General features: G+C 46.9%; 1 protein-coding gene across 1 annotated transcript in view; it reads left to right on the top strand.

The window, feature by feature from the left end:
• Positions 1 to 17,453, top strand: part of MYH13 (myosin heavy chain 13) — a gene marked incomplete at both ends in the record, with an annotated part of 54,542 nt that extends 37,089 nt beyond the window's left edge. Inside the window, 17 exons of the mRNA XM_084237921.1 lie at positions 874 to 1,019; positions 1,123 to 1,213; positions 1,775 to 2,164; positions 4,410 to 4,536; positions 4,624 to 4,742; positions 6,934 to 7,130; positions 7,501 to 7,684; positions 8,052 to 8,217; positions 8,858 to 8,982; positions 9,760 to 10,068; positions 10,149 to 10,352; positions 12,528 to 12,653; positions 12,908 to 13,078; positions 15,327 to 15,431; positions 15,515 to 15,610; positions 16,936 to 17,070; positions 17,439 to 17,453. Coding sequence (XP_084094047.1) covers positions 874 to 1,019; positions 1,123 to 1,213; positions 1,775 to 2,164; positions 4,410 to 4,536; positions 4,624 to 4,742; positions 6,934 to 7,130; positions 7,501 to 7,684; positions 8,052 to 8,217; positions 8,858 to 8,982; positions 9,760 to 10,068; positions 10,149 to 10,352; positions 12,528 to 12,653; positions 12,908 to 13,078; positions 15,327 to 15,431; positions 15,515 to 15,610; positions 16,936 to 17,070; positions 17,439 to 17,453 — 2,706 coding nt within the window. The remainder of the gene's footprint in view (positions 1 to 873; positions 1,020 to 1,122; positions 1,214 to 1,774; positions 2,165 to 4,409; positions 4,537 to 4,623; positions 4,743 to 6,933; positions 7,131 to 7,500; positions 7,685 to 8,051; positions 8,218 to 8,857; positions 8,983 to 9,759; positions 10,069 to 10,148; positions 10,353 to 12,527; positions 12,654 to 12,907; positions 13,079 to 15,326; positions 15,432 to 15,514; positions 15,611 to 16,935; positions 17,071 to 17,438) is intronic.
• Between the last annotated feature and the right edge of the window lie 477 nt (positions 17,454 to 17,930).

Below are 17,930 nucleotides of genomic sequence, written 5' to 3'. Positions count from 1 at the left end.
CACAGGGGTTACGGGTTCAGACTCTGGAATCAGAAAATCTGAGTTAAGCTCCAAGTGAGTCTGGAATACTAACAAGCCACACTTACCCTCATCGGGTGTCAATTTTCACCTTGTGAAACAGATCCAACCAGCTCTGTCTCAGAAGGCTTCCATAGAAAACTCAGCACATGAAGAGTATTCAATAAATCGCTAGCTGCTCATAGCAGCAGCGGCAGTACCCAGTTGTAGGTCCTGTGGACTCCCGAGGCTCCAATCCTGTCCTAATATGAGTTCTACTTGTGCTATGAAAATTATTATTTTTCTTCTTGAGACAAGAGCCAGGTTTGAAGCTTGTTGGTTTCACTCACACTTGAAGCTAGAACTTTGCTAGATGCCTGTGACTTTCCTGAGGCCAGAGCAGGAGAACTCCTCCCCCACACCCTTTCCCTGCACTTGAACGTGTGTGCACACACATGCACACCAATTATTTGCCCAAATCTCCCCACATTGCAAGGTGTAAGCAGAGGAGTGGTGGTGTGCAATCTAGAACTTCACAGGAGCAGCGGGTGCATCACAGGTGCCCCGTTTGGTCCTGATTGGGCAGGAACATGCTACAGGCACCACATTTCTACAGGGAATATAACCCTGGACAGGCCAAAAGGGAGTCAACTGAAAGAGCTACCAGGAGGTGCCCTAAGGGAACCACCTTCCTGGGGCAGCCTTTGCTGGAGGAGGGAAGGGAGAAGCTTGTTCCTGCCAGGGGCTAGAGGTGTGCCACCCCACCCCAGGAAGGGAGCCCAGGGAAGACACAGGCATGGCTGTGCCTGCACCGGCTGAAGGGGGCAAGTTCAAGTTCCCAGCAGGGCCTCAAACTTTTCACCCATGTCTTTCCAGCTTGAGGGCAACTTAGAGCAGGAGAAGAAACTCCGGACTGACCTGGAAAGAGTGAAGAGGAAGTTGGAAGGAGACCTAAAAATGTCCCAGGAATCCATTATGGATCTAGAAAACGACAAGCAGCAAGTCGAAGAGAAATTGAAGAAGTGAGTATTTCATTTTTCACCTCTGTGTTTAAGCCTGAAAGCCAACTTTCCCCTTTAAAAGGCTTGTATTTCATGGTATTAAAAAATATTTGCCTATTTGCAGGAAGGAGTTTGAGATCAGCCAGCTACAAACCAAAATTGATGATGAACAAGTCCACAGTTTGCAGTTACAGAAGAAGATTAAAGAACTGCAGGTACAGGGTCGGACCTTCCCTGTCCTGCAAACCCCCTGAACAAGGACACTTGTTCTCTCTTTCTTCCTCTGTTCATTAAATGCTTGTCACCCTCCCCTTGTAGCTGGAGAGAATACCCCATCCTTCCCTTTATTTTTGAAGTTAGTATTTGAATTTTTGAAGCAGCACATAGATTCCCTTGAAAATAAAGTATTAACAATAAGATACAAACAGATGCAGATAGAGATAGACACATTATACAATGTATATGGATATACATAAAATATAAGGGAAAAGACATAAATAGATACATGAAAAATATATGCATTAACAATGTAAAGGAACAGAAGGAATTCATATCCTTTATGATTTTTAGCTTAAATATTATCCTACTGAGACATTCTGCAGCGCGGTCCTGCCTTTCCACGCAGCGAGCGCCTCTGCGGAGCTGTCCATGGTAGATGGGGCACAGGATGGTTGACTGGCCAGTCCCCTACTGATGGACAATTAGATTGCTCCTTCTCCCTCACTACCCTGCCCACTGCTGTCCCTACAAACCGCCTGACACAGCTCCCCTTGCAGGCCCGCACTGAGGAATTGGAGGAGGAAATTGAGGCAGAGCGGGCCTCCAGGGCCAAAGCAGAGAAGCAGCGCTCTGACCTCTCCCGGGAGCTGGAGGAGATCAGCGAGCGGCTGGAAGAGGCCAGTGGGGCGACTTCAGCCCAAATCGAGATGAACAAGAAGCGGGAGACTGAGTTCCAGAAACTGCGCAGGGACCTGGAGGAGGCCACACTGCAGCACGAGGCCACCACCGCGGCGCTGCGGAAAAAGCACGCAGACAGCATGGCCGAGCTCGGGGAGCAGATCGACAACCTGCAGAGGGTCAAGCAGAAGCTGGAGAAGGAGAAGAGTGAGCTGAAGATGGAGATCGATGACATGGTCAGCAACATTGAGACTGTTTCCAAGTCAAAGGTACCTGAACCTTCTCTCTTGGCAAATGCAAGTCAGCCTTACCCAGTCGCCCAGTGTGCATGTGTAACTCATAGCCCCAAAGACACTGTGTTCTAAGCTGAAATCCTCTTCTGTCTGCTCCCAAATCCCCAAATTCATTCAACTCGTTCCTTCCAGACTCTTTCAGAAAGCTTTCTACCTGGCATGCTCTAGAACTGAATCTGTGGATGGATCACACCGAATGACTTTGCAGGTCCTTCTGAGCCCTGGGGCATGCTTGAAGCATATAAAACTTGGGAGGGGAGGGATTCTTTAAGAAAATGCATACAAAACTGTGAATACAATGTTAAGTATGAAAGTAAATATTTATTTAGAATAAAAAAAATAAGTCACAAAATACCGGCACCTTGGAAACTCAGATCCCTGTCTTCTGAGACCACCTTAGGCCATTTCCAGAATATGGAAAATTTCCATATTCTACTTGTAATTGGCTTCTCTTCCCTGTATGGCACCTTCTACAGCTCCCTGCTCAGAGGGCCCCATGCAATTGAGAATCCTGAAGCTTAAACTTCACCAACTTGTGGGGGACTGGCCTCTGCGTAGAACTTCAGAGCAAAGGCAAAGTGCTCCAAGATTCAAAAATTTGCCCTCAGTCCACAGTGCTCTTAGCTGTACTTGTGGTTTTCAGTGGGGTGGCAAGAAGCCCTGACTCCATATATGAGGCTATGGGCTTGTATAACAAGGGTTGCCCAGAAGATCAGGGTGTCTGTGGGAAAAAGAAATAAGACATGGCTCAGAAGTGGGTCTCCAAGGAATTTTTGCCATACTTGTTTAGGGTCTGAGCTCACCCTGCCTGTGTTTTTTTCTTGGTTTCTTCCTCACTCTTGGACTATGACTCCTCAAATCCTAACTCCTTTCTCTCTTTTTCCTGTTTTCTTCTTTTCTGCTTGTCTTGGCTTTTTCCTTCCTCTAAGAAGTTGTGTCTGAATGGATAGATGCTCTCCCTGCCTCCCTGCCTCTCTCTCTCCCACCCTCCCTCTCCCTTCTGCCCTAGAAGAAAGCCTGGCCAGGTTATGAGGTTGAGTGAATTAGAAGAAGCTCCAGCATCAGCCCTGCACACTTGCTATGCCCCTAACCAGCGCCTGCCAACCACCTCCCTATCTCCATCATTGTCTCATGCTCTCTACTGTCAATTTTTAAATCCAGTGGAAAAAGCCCTTACTACCTCCTCTTGTTTTTAAAGCTGCTGAATCCTTTCATTTTCCTCCTAGTGAGACACCACCCTTTTTCAACTAACCCAGATTTACTTCTTTCATGTCTGCAGGTGATTTTCTCAAAGATATTCTATACTATTGGAGAACCTCCTGGAAATCTAGTATTCTCGACTTTTCTGCTGGCCTCTCCTGTTTCACATCATAAGGAAAAATATGTTTGATATATTTGTTTTATGTTATATGAGGTGGAGGAGGAAAGTCTACAACATAATGAGGTTTTCAAACAAACTTCATAAAAACACAACCCAACTAGAGGCTAGGAAGGCAAATACCCCCATGCCACCTCTACTGTAGGGAACCTTTTATATAGTCAAATGAAAGACTCAACACTGCCCCTGAAGTTATTGCTTGCAGATTATTATGCACATGGCAATAGAATACTTACATTACAAACACTCCCCAGGGTCTTTTGAATCACATCTTCTCAAAGGTTTGTTTACCAATCATTATCTACCAAAAGCGTATGCTCTAAGCTACTGGCGATTAAGTAACCATCACAAGCCAAAATAAATCTAATCTGAAATGATTATGATTATTTATTTATTCATGAATTTATTTTTGCTTCATGGTATTTTATTTATTTTCTTACATCATTGCTCATTTTTGTACAATATTTGATTTCTCCCCTCAGGTGTAGTCCCTGTAATTTTCCCACCACCTCAGCACCCGTGACCATCACCATAGTTCCTCGTGCTCTTCCCTTCCCTGCTCTGACCCCCTTCCCTATCCTCCCCTGCTATATGCCCTAGATCTATAGTCTCCCTACAAGTTTTATATTTTTCCTGACCCTTTGTTCGGTTTCCCTTCATCCCACCTATGAGTGAAAATTTTTGATAGTTTTCATTTTAAACTGACTCTCTGTGTTCTATATTTTCATTATCCCTGACAAGAAGCTAAACTATCTAACTGTTCAGTTTAGTTCAGGACACTGAACTAAACTGAACTAGTTCAGGAATCCGTTTTTCACATTCATGTCCACTTTGTTTTAAAAGAGTAACATGGAAAGAATGTGCCGGACTGTGGAAGACCAGTTTAATGAAATCAAAGCCAAGGATGACCAACAGACACAGTTAATCCATGATCTGAACATGCAGAAGGCAAGACTACAGACCCAAAATGGTGAGGCTGGGCCGGGCACTGGGGTCCAGTTGGGGTGGTGGGGGGAAGCGTTCAGTCACACTGAGATGGAGCCCTTCTGTCATCTAGGGGAACTGAGCCACCAGGTGGAAGAGAAGGAGTCTCTGGTTTCACAGCTAACCAAAAGTAAGCAGGCCCTCACCCAACAGCTGGAGGAGCTGAAGAGGCAACTGGAAGAAGAAACCAAGGTAAAGACTCCCCCTTTTGGTATAGCAAAGTCAGACAGACCCCGAGAAGCCTGGAAGCTGGTTGGAGGCGAGGCGTGAACACAGAAGAGCATCATGAAGTCTGATCCTCTCCTCTCTGCCTTGTAATGTGGTAGGAACCTGCTCTTTGAGGTTAGAGGACCTTGGCATTGGATCTCCTTCCTCAGAGCTAGGAAACTGTGAGGGTGCTCCATCCTCTGGCTTCCTCTGTCCCCTTCTTGGTGACCTGGCAAAACCCTGTTTTCTAACCAAGAGCATCACTTCCCATCACTGCAGCTGCTCAACCTCTGTCTCTGTGTATTTCACTCTGCCCAGTGACTCACTCCAGACACCTGACACGCCTTCCTCTTCTTCATCACATCTTGGCTGTCTCCTTCTGAAACACCCACTTTTAAGCTCCCCTCCTTGAAAAGACAGTGTAGGTTTAGAGGCACTGTTGGGGCACTGTCATCAATATGAGCGCGGCCTCAATGTTCTTAACATCAGCATGTGTCTGTGTCTGTTTATAACATGTGTCTCCCCATTGATTGGTAAACTCCCGAAGGGCAAGAATAGTTTTTCCCCACTATGGCAGAAATAGTAGGTACAGTTCACAGTAGGACCATGTGTATAGTAGGTGCTTAGTCAGTGTGTGCTCAAGTCACAGTACAGGAGTCCGGAGTCCAGAAAATTGCAGAAATATAATTCTAAGGTCGCCATGCACTGCCGAGGGCTTCCAGGGCAATCTTTCCGGATTCCCCTAAAAAAGAACAAGTGCCCTGTATGTCTCCATCTTTCTATATTTTGGTACAGTCTTTAGTGGGCTGGGGGGATGTGGCGAGAACCGAGGTCTGAAGAAGCAGTGAGAAGGTCCACTACGGGACAAGGCTGCCTGTGACTAGATACCTGCCTCTTGGGCAAAGTCTTGTTTATCTGTGTATTGATTTATTTTTTAAAGTTTTTATTTATTTATATTTATTTATTTACACAAGAGTCAGGGTACAGGCCAGATGCGCGGGAGGGTGAGAGGATTCACCAGAGACAGAGCGGGGGACAGAACAGGCAGACTGATGAAATACACTGCTGAGGGGAGCAGCGGGCGATAGGAGAGGTCTGCTGTGCCATGTGGGGCCCTCGCCGGCCGGCCATGATTGAACTGGCGCTGCAGAGGCTGCTGACAGCTTCACAGCAGGGCGCTCAACCACCTGCGCCACCAGGGGAGGCCCTGTTTGTGTATTTGAAAGGATGAAACTGTGCAAATACAACTCTGGGTAAGCAAGACTCTTGCTTTGCTGGTAGAAGCTGTGAGTGTCTGGTGACCATGGGGGTGAGGATGGAGACCTCTGGGCCCGTCCTCCCCAGCTTGGGAAGAGGTGGCAGCACCATAAACAGCACAGCTCACCTGCTAGAGGGACACAAGTCCCTGGTGCCACCAGAGGATTCTTTGTGGTTTTTCCCAGTCACTGGGAGTCACTGCATTCCATAACATGTATCAAATTGTGACAAAATCATTCTTTTTCTGTTTTCATTCTTCAGACTAAATCAAGGCAACAGGTTTCAATTCAGAATCCATCTCTCTAGCACTTGCTCATTTTCCTTAATAAGACACAGAGTCACAGTGTCACAGGGAGTCACAGGCAAAGTACCTAGCTAGAAGGTGATCACAGGGTGTTATTGCCATTGCACTGGTCTTTCTGGTTACCTTCTCCTTGTGATAAATGATAAAACGGTCTTCCATTTGCTGGCTGTAACAGTTTACTTCTAAGCCCAAATGACTATAGAAATCTGACCACAGACTTCACCGGCTCGAGCTACCAGGAGGGGCGGGTGTGGAGCAGAGAGCAAAGGGGTGTGGGGGCCCAATGGACTAGGGTAAAGGATTATTGATGCTTTGACAGTGGGTGTGATAACATACAGCTGAGGAGGTGTGAGCCTGCACCCCTAAATCACATGCAGTGCTGTAAACCAACATCCCCTCACTAAAAAAATACATTTTTAAAAATACATGTGCATAAGTGTAAATAAAAGTCAACTTTTAAAAAGTTAATTAAACAGGTGATACACTTATCCCCATAAAGCTTGTGAAGGCAGCATGGAAGTGATTCAAGATGGGAAAGACCAGTTTACATGAAAATACCAAAACTTGGAAAATGGTCAAATGTTTCTGCCACCTGTCACCACTGTACTTCCTCAGGCCAAGAACGCCCTGGCCCACGCCCTGCAGTCCTCGCGCCACGACTGTGACCTGCTCAGGGAACAGTATGAGGAGGAGCAGGAATCCAAGGCCGAGATGCAGAGGGCAATGTCCAAGGCCAACAGCGAGGTCGCCCAGTGGAGGACCAAGTATGAGACGGATGCCATCCAGCGCACCGAGGAGCTGGAGGAGGCCAAGTAGGAGCTTCAGGCTTATAGCAGAAGTGACCCTAGACACAAGTAAAGGGACCGAGAATTCTCCCAACCTGAGGGAATCTCTCTTCCTCCCAGGACTTTGGGTTTTCTTGTGCATACAGAGAGGTTTCTCTGTCCTTCCCCAGGGGAAACCTGTCCATTCCACCTGGTCCCCTTGGTGACCTGCTTTGCCATCAGTGTTTTGGAATTCTTCAGATGATACTTAGTTCCTCTCCATTTACCAAACTCTAGGCCTTGGTCCTGTCATAGTCTGATCTGTGTGGGACATTCATTTCTCTTCCAATTGGACAGTTACTTCTAAATAGTCCACCTTAGCCCAGAAAAAAACAAAAAAGAACTCTGCTTTTCTTAGGAAAAAACTGGCCCAGAGGCTCCAGGATGCAGAGGAAAACACAGAGGCCGTGAGTTCCAAGTGTGCTTCCTTGGAGAAAACCAAGCAGAGACTTCAGGGAGAGGTGGATGACCTGATGCTGGATTTGGAGCGGGCCAACACAGCCTGCGCCACCCTGGACAAGAAGCAGAGGAACTTCGATAAGGTCTTTCCCCAGATGTTTGAGAGTATCAGGGATGAAAGCAACTGCTTTCACACATTCTGGGAGGCCTCCATTAGTGTCTCAAGTCCCAGTGGGAGGTTTGAGAATGTTGGGTGTCTTTATATTTGTGACTATCCTTAGTTAAAGCTAATTCAGATAACTTTGAGGCCAGATATCCTTAAGAACATAGCAGATCACCTGTAGTGAGATCAGCATGGAGTCCATGATCAAGACAGGGACCCACCCTCCTTTGTTGGTCCCTAAGGATGGACAGGTCAACCTTGGCAATGCTGACAGCCCTTGTTTACATGGACCCTTCCAAGTCCTCCAGCCCTTTCTGTTTCTCACATGTCCCCTTGTTATCTCCTAGGTCCTTGCAGAGTGGAAGCAAAAGCTGGATGAGAGTCAAGCTGAGTTGGAAGCTGCTCAGAAAGAATCCAGGTCACTTAGTACTGAAATCTTCAAGATGCGTAATGCCTATGAGGAGGTGGTAGATCAGCTAGAGACACTCAGACGGGAGAATAAAAATCTGCAAGGTAAGCTCTTCCCCCACCCTAGGTGTATATAGTCTCCCACCCCCACCCGTTCTGCATTTGGCCACAGCCACCTCTACATGCCTCCTCCTTTCAACTGCCCCACAAGATCACATTTATTTGGTTGACATCAAGGTCCAAACACTCCTAATGTCTTATTCTTGAGAACAGAGGGCACCATGGGTTACTAGACTCATCGCTCTGTTAGAGAACAAGACCCTCCAGACAGTCTGTCTCTACGTGGCTTTGTGTCCTTGGGCATACCACTCAATCCTTCGGGACCTCAGGCTCCTGACCAACAAAATGAGACCAGACCCAAGTCCCTCTAAGTCCCTCCTTGCTCCAAGTTACTCTGTGATTCTGTGCATTTTCTCCACAATTGCCTTCTCTGGTCCTCTCTGTTATCTTTTTTTTATACTTTGTGAAGTTTTAGAATTATACAATGTTATGTCACTCCTCACCCTGCATAGTTCAGGTGGAGCAGCACACCTGTGTCTTGGCAACACATCCCCTGAAACGTTTCACCGTATCCTCTCCTATGTAAATGTCATGAATAATCCTCAGTCCCTAAATGGACTGGCAAATGCCTATGCTGTCAACCGGTGCCTGCTGACGCAGCCTAAATCGAGCTTGTCCTTTGCAGAAGAGATTTCTGACTTAACTGAGCAGATTGCAGAATCTGGCAAGAACCTTCAGGAAGTGGAAAAGACTAAGAAGCAGGTGGAGCAAGAAAAGTCAGACCTCCAGGCTGCCCTGGAAGAGGTGGAGGCAAGTGTCTAGGGGGTGACAGGGAAGCACAGGAGCAAAGGACCCTGAAGGAAGTGGGATTAGACACCCCAGCCTTGGGGCCCCTGCCAGGTGGGAGGCCCTGAGACTCCACCAGGAAGAATATCCAGAGACATAAGGGAGAGAGCTGTGCTCTCTGCTTCATCTCCTACGTGTCATTTAGGCCATCATATTCACATCATGTTCTCACATCATAAAGATGTGCTTTCACCCTTCACATCTTTATGTCCTCAGTGTTTTCCTTTTGGGAATTAAGAAACCAACTGCCAAAGATCCTGAGAGTCAACTCCGAATCTCTGAGTGTTAAGAGTCACACATGGTTGTTGGTGTGCTATATAGTCAAAATTGTGTCCTGCTGTAATCGCCAGCTGTGGCCAGGGTGGGCTGTTGAGGTGTTTCTGGGGAAATTTGCAAAATGCAGGGTAATGGGAGAGCAATTGCTTTGTCACTGTAGAAAACGGGCTGGCTCCTGATTTATGGTCATCTTTAGAATGGACAATAAAAATTTTACCAATTCAAAAAAGATGCTCTCTCCCCCTCAAGACATAAGCTTGCTTACCAGTAACACACACAAAGTTTTACTTCTATGTCATTAGTGGTAAGATCAGTGGGAGCAAATTATTTGACTTCTTTGGGTATTGTTCTACTCATCTGTAAAATGGGTACAAGAATACCCATTATATCATAATGGTAATGAAAATAGCCATTCAAGATAAAAGCTGTCCATGGCATTCCCAGCTACTCCGTTGTTTTTCTCAGGGTTCCTTGGAACATGAAGAAAGCAAGATTTTGCGTGTCCAGCTAGAGTTAAGTCAAGTAAAATCCGAGCTGGACCGCAGGATCACTGAGAAGGATGAAGAAATTGAGCAGTTAAAAAGAAACAGCCAGCGGGCAGCCGAGGCCACACAGAGCGTGCTGGAAGCTGAAATCCGGAGCCGCAATGATGCCCTGAGGCTGAAGAAGAAGATGGAGGGAGATCTCAATGAGATGGAGATTCAGCTGGGCCATTCCAACCGCCAAGTGGCAGAGACCCAGAAACACCTGCGCACAGTCCAGGGCCAGCTCAAGGTGAGGCATGGCCTCTGGGGGCCCTGGATGGGCGTTCGGCCTGCCCTGAGCCCTGGCTTCACTTCTGATTTCCCTCGAAGGACTCCCAGCTGCACCTGGACGACACCCTGAGGAGCAATGAGGACCTCAAGGAGCAGCTGGCCATCATGGAGCGCAGGAATGCCCTGTTGCTGGAGGAGCTGGAAGAGATGAAGGCAGCCCTGGAGCAGACAGAGAGGACCCGCCGGCTGTCAGAGCAGGAGCTGCTGGATGCCAGCGACCGTGTGCAGCTGTTGCACACCCAGGTGTGTCCATCCCCCTCTGCTCAGGGTCCACCCACCCTGGGGACAGAGAGCCCCAATGCTGTGCAACCACCCCAGGTGATTCTCACAGATGAGAAAGAGAATTTTGGAGCTTTCAGTATATTTGACAGGCCTTTAGTGCTCAATCAGGGGAAAGGCCAGCAGGCAGCGAGGCAGCAACTGAGCCCACTAGCCTCCGAGTGACACCGCAGCCTTGAACGCCAGCACTGAGGAGCCCCATTTACCCCTCTCTTCTCAGCCCAGATGTCTGTATTTACATATGCACACACCCCATGCTCCTGGGGCCCAGGAGTCCATAGTCATAGGCACACATGCCCCACACCCATGCCTCTTGGCCCTGGGCATCCACAACCAAGGGGGAATGCAAGACCTCAGGAGGCTAGAGGAATGGTTAGCAGCAGGTAGCTAGAGGAGTGGTTAGCAGCAGGAGGCGAGAAAGAGCTGGAGCTACTCCATTTTCCTTACACCCAAACAATGGAAAGGTGCACCCACCTTCCCCAGACTGCCTGTCAAGACCAATTCCATTAAACTTAACTCTTGCAATAACTTTAACTCAAGATGGACCAATTTCTCAGCTTTTCTTGCTCTGAGGAGAAAAGATCACACATTGTAGAAAAGCAGAACAAAGAAAAGATGAATTATTACATAATGGGGCTAGAGATGGTATCACAGAGCAAGCAATATTGAAAATATTTTTATGAAGTGTATTTTAATTTCTTACTATAGAAAAATTGAGAATACCAGCAAAATAATAGGAGAAAAATACTAACCATTTTGTGAACATTCTAAGAACTTTTATTTTAGGTCCATGTCAATGTACACAAATATCATATTTTTATGAAAATGTGATCATACTGTGACTTATTGTTTTTATTTAACAATGAACATATTTATCTTTAAATAATCTTCTACAACATAATTTTTAATGACAAAAATGTAGTCCATTACATCTGTGTATTATGACATTTTTATTTAATCAACCCTCATGGGTAATATTTTAGATTGGTCCCAATAAGAATTTTTACTATTAGTAAGATTGCTATGATGTACTTCTTTTCAACTAACCTTTGTCTATATGTTTCTATTTCCTTAATATTTCCAGCAGCAAATGAATCAACACAGTGAAGACATTTTTAATATATGGTAAATTGATCTTTAACAAGGTTGCTCCAGTTTTTATTTCCAGTGGAAATATGCCTAATCTCTTTTCTATAATTCTCAAAGATTCCAGTTATTATTTCATCTTTATCAATTTTAGTGTCAAAATCTCAATTTTTAATTCCTATTTCTTTGATTACTAATGAATTGTAGCATTTCATCATATTTGTTGATCATCTGTATTTCTTCTGCTGTGTTTACCTATTTGTACTTTTTTCCCCCTTTTTTCTTATTTATATGTTAAGGAAAGGGATTTCTATATTAAGGAAAGAAATATTTTTTCATTAATACACATTACAAATATCTTCCCACTTGTCATCATCCTTACAATTCAATTTATGGTCTATTTTGATCATTAGAATTATTTTCCTTTTGAGTAAGGACTATCAATCATTTTCTTTTTTTTTTTAGTCTTTTTTTTTTTTTAATTCAGGCTGTTTTTTTTTTTTTTAAGTTTTATTTATTTATTTATTTATGCAAGCACTGGGTACAGTCAGAAGCGCGGGAGGGTGAGAGAATTCACCAGAGCCAGAGCGGGGAGCAGAGCAGGCAGAAGGACCGAAGTACACTGCTGAGGGGAGCAGCGGGCGGCAGGAGAGGTCTGCGCGCCATGTGGGACCCTCTTCCAGTGGCCGGGGAGCAGCCGGGGATCGAACCGGCGCTGCAGAGGCTGCGGGCAGCTTCGCAACCCAGCGCTCAACCACTGCGCCACCGGGGAGGCCCTATCAATCATTTTCTTATTCCAACACCTTTCATTAAATAATCTCTCCTTCCTCAAATATTTGAAATTCTACTCTTATCACTGCTTATTTCTTATATACAGTTAATAATACTGTTTCAGGACTTTAGTCAAGAGCAAAGAGTATATAACACATCATCCATTGGAAAAATAAGAAAGAGAATATGGTCATGATTTACATCTCTACCTACTCCCTCCTTTCCAACTGTTTGAAGTGTTGAAATATAAACTACACCTCCAGGATCTAATTTTCCTTGTAGAACACAAGTCTGATAAATACCAAGAAAAAACTGGAAGTTGACATAGCCCAATGCCAGGCAGAAGTGGAGAGCTCTATCCAGGAGTCCAAAAATGCCGAAGAAAAGGCTAAGAAGGCCATTACAGATGTGAGCTCTGTTCTTCCTTTTCAGTGATGGTGTCTTGGGAAAAGGGGCTTCTCAGCTAGAGCATGGCAAGGTGAGAGATGGGATGAGATGGGGGTCAGCAGGGCAATGTGGGAAGTGTGCCGTGAGTAATCAGTGGCTGAGGGATGGAGGCAGCAACAGCATAGCATGCACAGCGCCAACCTTAACAGCTTATTCTGTGCGCTCTGCCTGTACTGGGTGAATGACCCACTGACATGCCCTGTGAACTTGCCCAGGCAGCCATGATGGCTGAGGAGCTGAAGAAGGAGCAGGATACCAGCGCCCACCTGGAGCGCATGAAGAAGAACCTGGAGCAGACGGTGAAGGACCTGCAGCACCGTCTGGATGAGGCTGAGCAGCTGGCTCTGAAGGGCGGGAAAAAGCAGATCCAGAAACTGGAGAACCGGGTACAGTGACTTGAAAGGACTCTCATTCTCACAGTGACATCAGGTTCACATGCCTCCGGCAGAACCACAGTGTGAAAAATTAATTAAGTGGTGGGAACGTGGCCACTAATAGAGGAGATTGCAAACTGATTTTGAAGACTATAGTTGTTCCGTGACCGACATCTAGTTGGTCCTTGACCAACATGGGTTTGAACTTCACAGGTTCTATTCTTGTTTCTTCTTTCATGAATTCAAACAATAATTGTGAACTGAATCCAAGGATAAGAAAGGTTGACACTGTTCATGGATTTTCAGTGCTTTGAGTGGAGGTGGAGGTGTCCACACCTCCAGCCCCTGCCTACTTCAAGGATCAGCTGTACTGGTGCAACTCCCTGTGAGCCAAATTTCCCACCTATTTCTTTCATTGGTCCCTACACCCCAGCACGCACACATATCACTTTATGCTATGCCCCAGTAGTGCAATGGCAGTTTTCAATGTTCACATTGTGTTCTTATATAGATTCATATCTACATAAATGGGGAAATAGTCTTTACAATCATAAAATCATACATTTTGGTATAATTTACCTTTTAGACCAAACTGTTTTGATAAACAATAGTCCATCCTATGTAAAATCTGTGGTTGCCCTTCATCTCCCACTCCTGAGACTCCTCCATTTCCAGATGTCCTAATTTCTGCACACAATCTGCAATTCTTGCATGTTTCTTACTCCATCCTCCATGGCAGGCAATCACTTGATTATGCTTCTTCCAGAAAAATCTGATGCTCACACAGGATAGTCTTCTTATTCTTTATCTGGAGTGTATTTGTAGCTGTTGGTTTCTTTGCTGATGGTTCCCTTGGCTCTCAGTACCCCTTGCTGCTTCTCTTTCCATCTGTGATGGTTTCTTTCATATGCTCTTAAAATGGGCTCCATTACCAGTTAACCTCTTGGAGAAGAGTTAAGCAAGGAGGTTGTCCCAGGAGAGAGGAAATGAAGGGTGAGGACAGGAAAAGAGAAGAAACAACTTCTCCCAGCAGGAAAACCTCCAAATGTGCTCATTCATTCTGCCAACATCCAGGGATGTGGTCACCAATACCTTGGCTCTTTAAATGTGAAGGGAATTTTTGGCTAAAAAGTACAAGGCCATAGACACATGAGTGACAGAAGTAAATACTAAAGAAGTTGGAGATCGTCCCCCTACCCCCATTCTTTAAATGCTTATTTTTAATTATTCCCAGCCTTATTCCATTAAAATAAGCTTAGGACTGTCTTTCCTATCAATCCCTCCCTCCAGGGAGGGACTGGATCTCCTGCCACCCTCTGGGATCCTTTGATACCTGGGTTGGCAGGGAGCCCTGAGTCATCACCCTCTGACTCCCCACATAGTAAGATATCCAGACTGTCCCCCAATTCCCAGCTGCTCAGTCATCTTAATTCCATAAACTTTACACAGACCTAGAGAGAATCTGCTGGGCAACAGATATTTTGTAGAATCTGATGAAGACAGGATTCTGGGACCCAGGAATGGGAGACAATCCCCAGGGTTAGCCTGAACAGGGAGCCTCTGGTGCATTTCAGAGCCACCCCTGGCCTCTGGGAATCCCAGCAACTGGCTGCCGCCCCACTTCTTGGCTCCTCTGCACTGTGGATCTGGGGCCACAGTTGGTGACCAGCATCCTCAGTGACTATCCTCTCCCCTCAACACTTCAAAAGAGGTAGGAGCAGTGATGATAGAGTGTGTGCCACTCTATCATTTAAAAAAGTACATTCACATTGTCTGATTTGATGGCCACATTTGAGGTAGATTGAGCAGGAATTACAACCACTGTCCTAAATACAGAGACACTCACCCCCAGTGATGGCAGGTGACTTGCTTTGGCTCATCACCTGGGTTGAGCACATCTGTAAGGACTCCTGGCCCCCATGCTTTCTGTGCCCCTGCTGCCTTCCTTGGGCTGAAATTGGGGCCACTTCAACAGTGGTGCAATTTCACAAAGCACAGCCCTTACCAAGCAGCACAAGCCCAGGAAAAGGGGCATCTCTGTCCACCTGGCTGCCCTCTGCCCCCAAAGGTCCTCTTATTCTAATTTGTACAAAGCCATCTCATGGAGTAGCAGTGGTCTTGTGAGTAAAAAGGGATTTCTGAGGCCTAGGAAGAGATACCTTTGCAAACTATAATTAGAAGATCTTGAGTTCACTTTAAACTGACTGGCATGAGAACATGAGATCTGACTTGAATTCTGTGTTCTTGTTGCCATGCACAGGTACGGGAGTTGGAAAATGAGTTGGACGCTGAGCAGAAGAGGGGTGCAGAGGCTTTGAAAGGGGCCCACAAATATGAACGCAAGGTCAAGGAAATGACTTACCAGGTAGAGGTCTCAAATACTCTGGGGATCAGACTCCATCAGAAGCAGCAACCAATTTGGGGTCCTAACACAGATACTGTTTGCAGGCTGAGGAGGACCGCAAGAATATCATCAGGCTGCAGGACCTAGTGGACAAGTTGCAGGCCAAAGTGAAGTCTTACAAGAGGCAGGCCGAGGAGGCTGTAAGTATGGAAGGTCCTTGGGAACACCTGGGGTCCGCACCAGCCTGGATGATACTCCAGCCCTCAGCCAGAGTCCATTCCTGTTTCCAGAGCCTGAAGCCTGAGTTTGCAGGTGCTAAACACAGGCATGCCTGTTCCTCCTCCCTCCTCTTCCTTTCTTGCCTCTCCCCACATGGCCCAGCACACACGAACCCTTCCCTCTGCCTCAGCCACCTTACCTTACCCGACCACAACCTTCCTGGCTCCCTCCACCCAACTTAGAGCATCTTCGTCCACCCTCCCAGCCTTGGCCTCACTTTCCCCACTCCCTCACCACCTGGGCTGACCCACTGGCCCTCTCTTAGACACCTCCACCTAATCCACATCATCCCCCTATACCCCACCCCCCTATTCCTCAGCACCTGACCTTCCTCAGCAACCCCCCCAACTCCCACTGCTCCTTTCCACCTTGGTTGCCCTTGATCAAACATGTGAAACCAATAACGAAGAAATGGAACGGGCTGAACCAGTATTTCCCCAAGTACCGTTGAGGATCACCATGACCGAGGGATGTTAGCAGCAGAAACTGAGTAGGGTGGTGGTGGGGGGAACACTTTTTCTTGTTTAGAAAAGAAATAGTTGGGGAATCTCTGGGTTAAATGAAGTTGAACTTAACTCTTTACTTCAAGGATTTCTCAGATCTTTATAGGAAATACGCAGTTGAATCTTTTAAGTGGAAGAGGTATTCTAGAAGGAAGAGTTTCCCCTTTTTATTATGAGCAGAGCATCCCACAGGAGTAATTTCTCAGGAACAAATTTTGGAAGACCCTGTCTTAGATGGAGTGCAAAGAATATGGCTGGCAGCTCAGTCCTGGCCTCAGGGAAGCAGAACTGATCTGGTTAAACTTGGGGACAATGGGGATTTGTGCCCCCAGCATAAGTACACTTGCAGCAGAGCTGGCTGGAAGCCCTTCATCAGAGGACCTTAGGTCATCTCCAAAGAGGCCCTTATAATGACTGGCCATAGGCAGAGGACTCTGGGCTCAGGCACACGGCTTGTCCATTGGTCTTTGACATGTCCAGGTGCCTTGGGAGGACCCAGGACTTGGATCTCATCCTAAGATCTCCAGTGGGAGAGACAGTGTGGAGGAGGCTGCTGAGAGAACATGCAGGAGTCCTAGGTGACCCGATCAGAAGCTGGGAGTGTGTAATCCTCATCCCCAGAGAGCCTTACTGGTGCTTTCCAAGCTCTCCTGGTTCCCCAGCTCCTTAGAGTCAGGGACCTGGAGCCTCAGATCCAGGGTAAGGTGCTTCCTGAACCTCACACCCCTCCCCCTTCCACTCAGGAGGAGCAGGCCAGCACCCAGCTGTCCAGGTGCCGGAGGGTCCAGCATGAACTGGAGGAGGCTGAGGAGAGGGCAGACATCGCTGAGTCCCAGGTCAACAAGCTACGGGCCAAGAGCCGAGACGTGGGAGGCCAGGTAAGAGCACACCGTGTGGACCAAGGGTGCACCCAGGCCGAGCTCAGAGGGTGGTGCTGAGGCCGCTTTCTGCTGCTGCTGCTGCTGTGCCTGAGGGCCACTATTCCAACCAGGCGCCCAGGAGGAGGAACAGTGGGGGCATGGGGAGACATCATGTGCCTGACCTTCCTGTTGTGACAGGTGCTCCCCCTGAAGCCCCTGCCCCAGGTCCATCTCCAGGGCTCAACTGCTTGCTTTTTAATAACATGCAGGGGAGCGAATGCCACGCCATAATATTTTTGTGAGGTTCAGCTTTTCCAGAAGCTCCACTTGGTGATGACGCTCTGCCTGGCTCATTTCCTGTGTGTGATCTTTTTTTTCTCCCACAGAAGATGGAAGAATGAGGCCCTCCTGACACATGTTGCCTTGGGACACCTCTGGCGAGTGGAGGGAAGATGCCATGAGAAATAAATTCTCCTGACTTGTTGGATCCCTGAATCTGCTGTGTCTATTACTGCAGTCTGGCTGAAACAATTCAGTAAAAATCAACTTCTCATCTCCTCAATTTTACAGACAAGGAAACTGTCTGTGGTTGGAAGTCCCCAATCCCCCATCAACCAGTCACTAGTCCAGGCTCCCAACACACAACTCATGTCCCAAAGGAGCAGTAATACCATTTTTGAACATATTTCAAACTTCAAAATTTTGTGTGAGGCCAAGTGTTCACATGTCCATTCTTGTCTTTTCCACTGGAGCTCCCAAATAAGCCCCCCAGGGAGAGGCAGACATGAGCGCCCTCCCATTCTAGAGGTGCTGCAGAGGCGCTGGTGGCGGCCTGCAGAGGGAGGTGAGCCAGAATCCCCTCAGCCTCCCTGGACAGC

The sequence above is a fragment of the Talpa europaea genome (assembly GCF_964194135.1).
Source record: "Talpa europaea genome assembly, chromosome: 7".
Lineage (NCBI taxonomy): Eukaryota > Metazoa > Chordata > Mammalia > Eulipotyphla > Talpidae > Talpa > Talpa europaea.
This window is presented reverse-complemented; position numbering and strand designations above follow the sequence as displayed.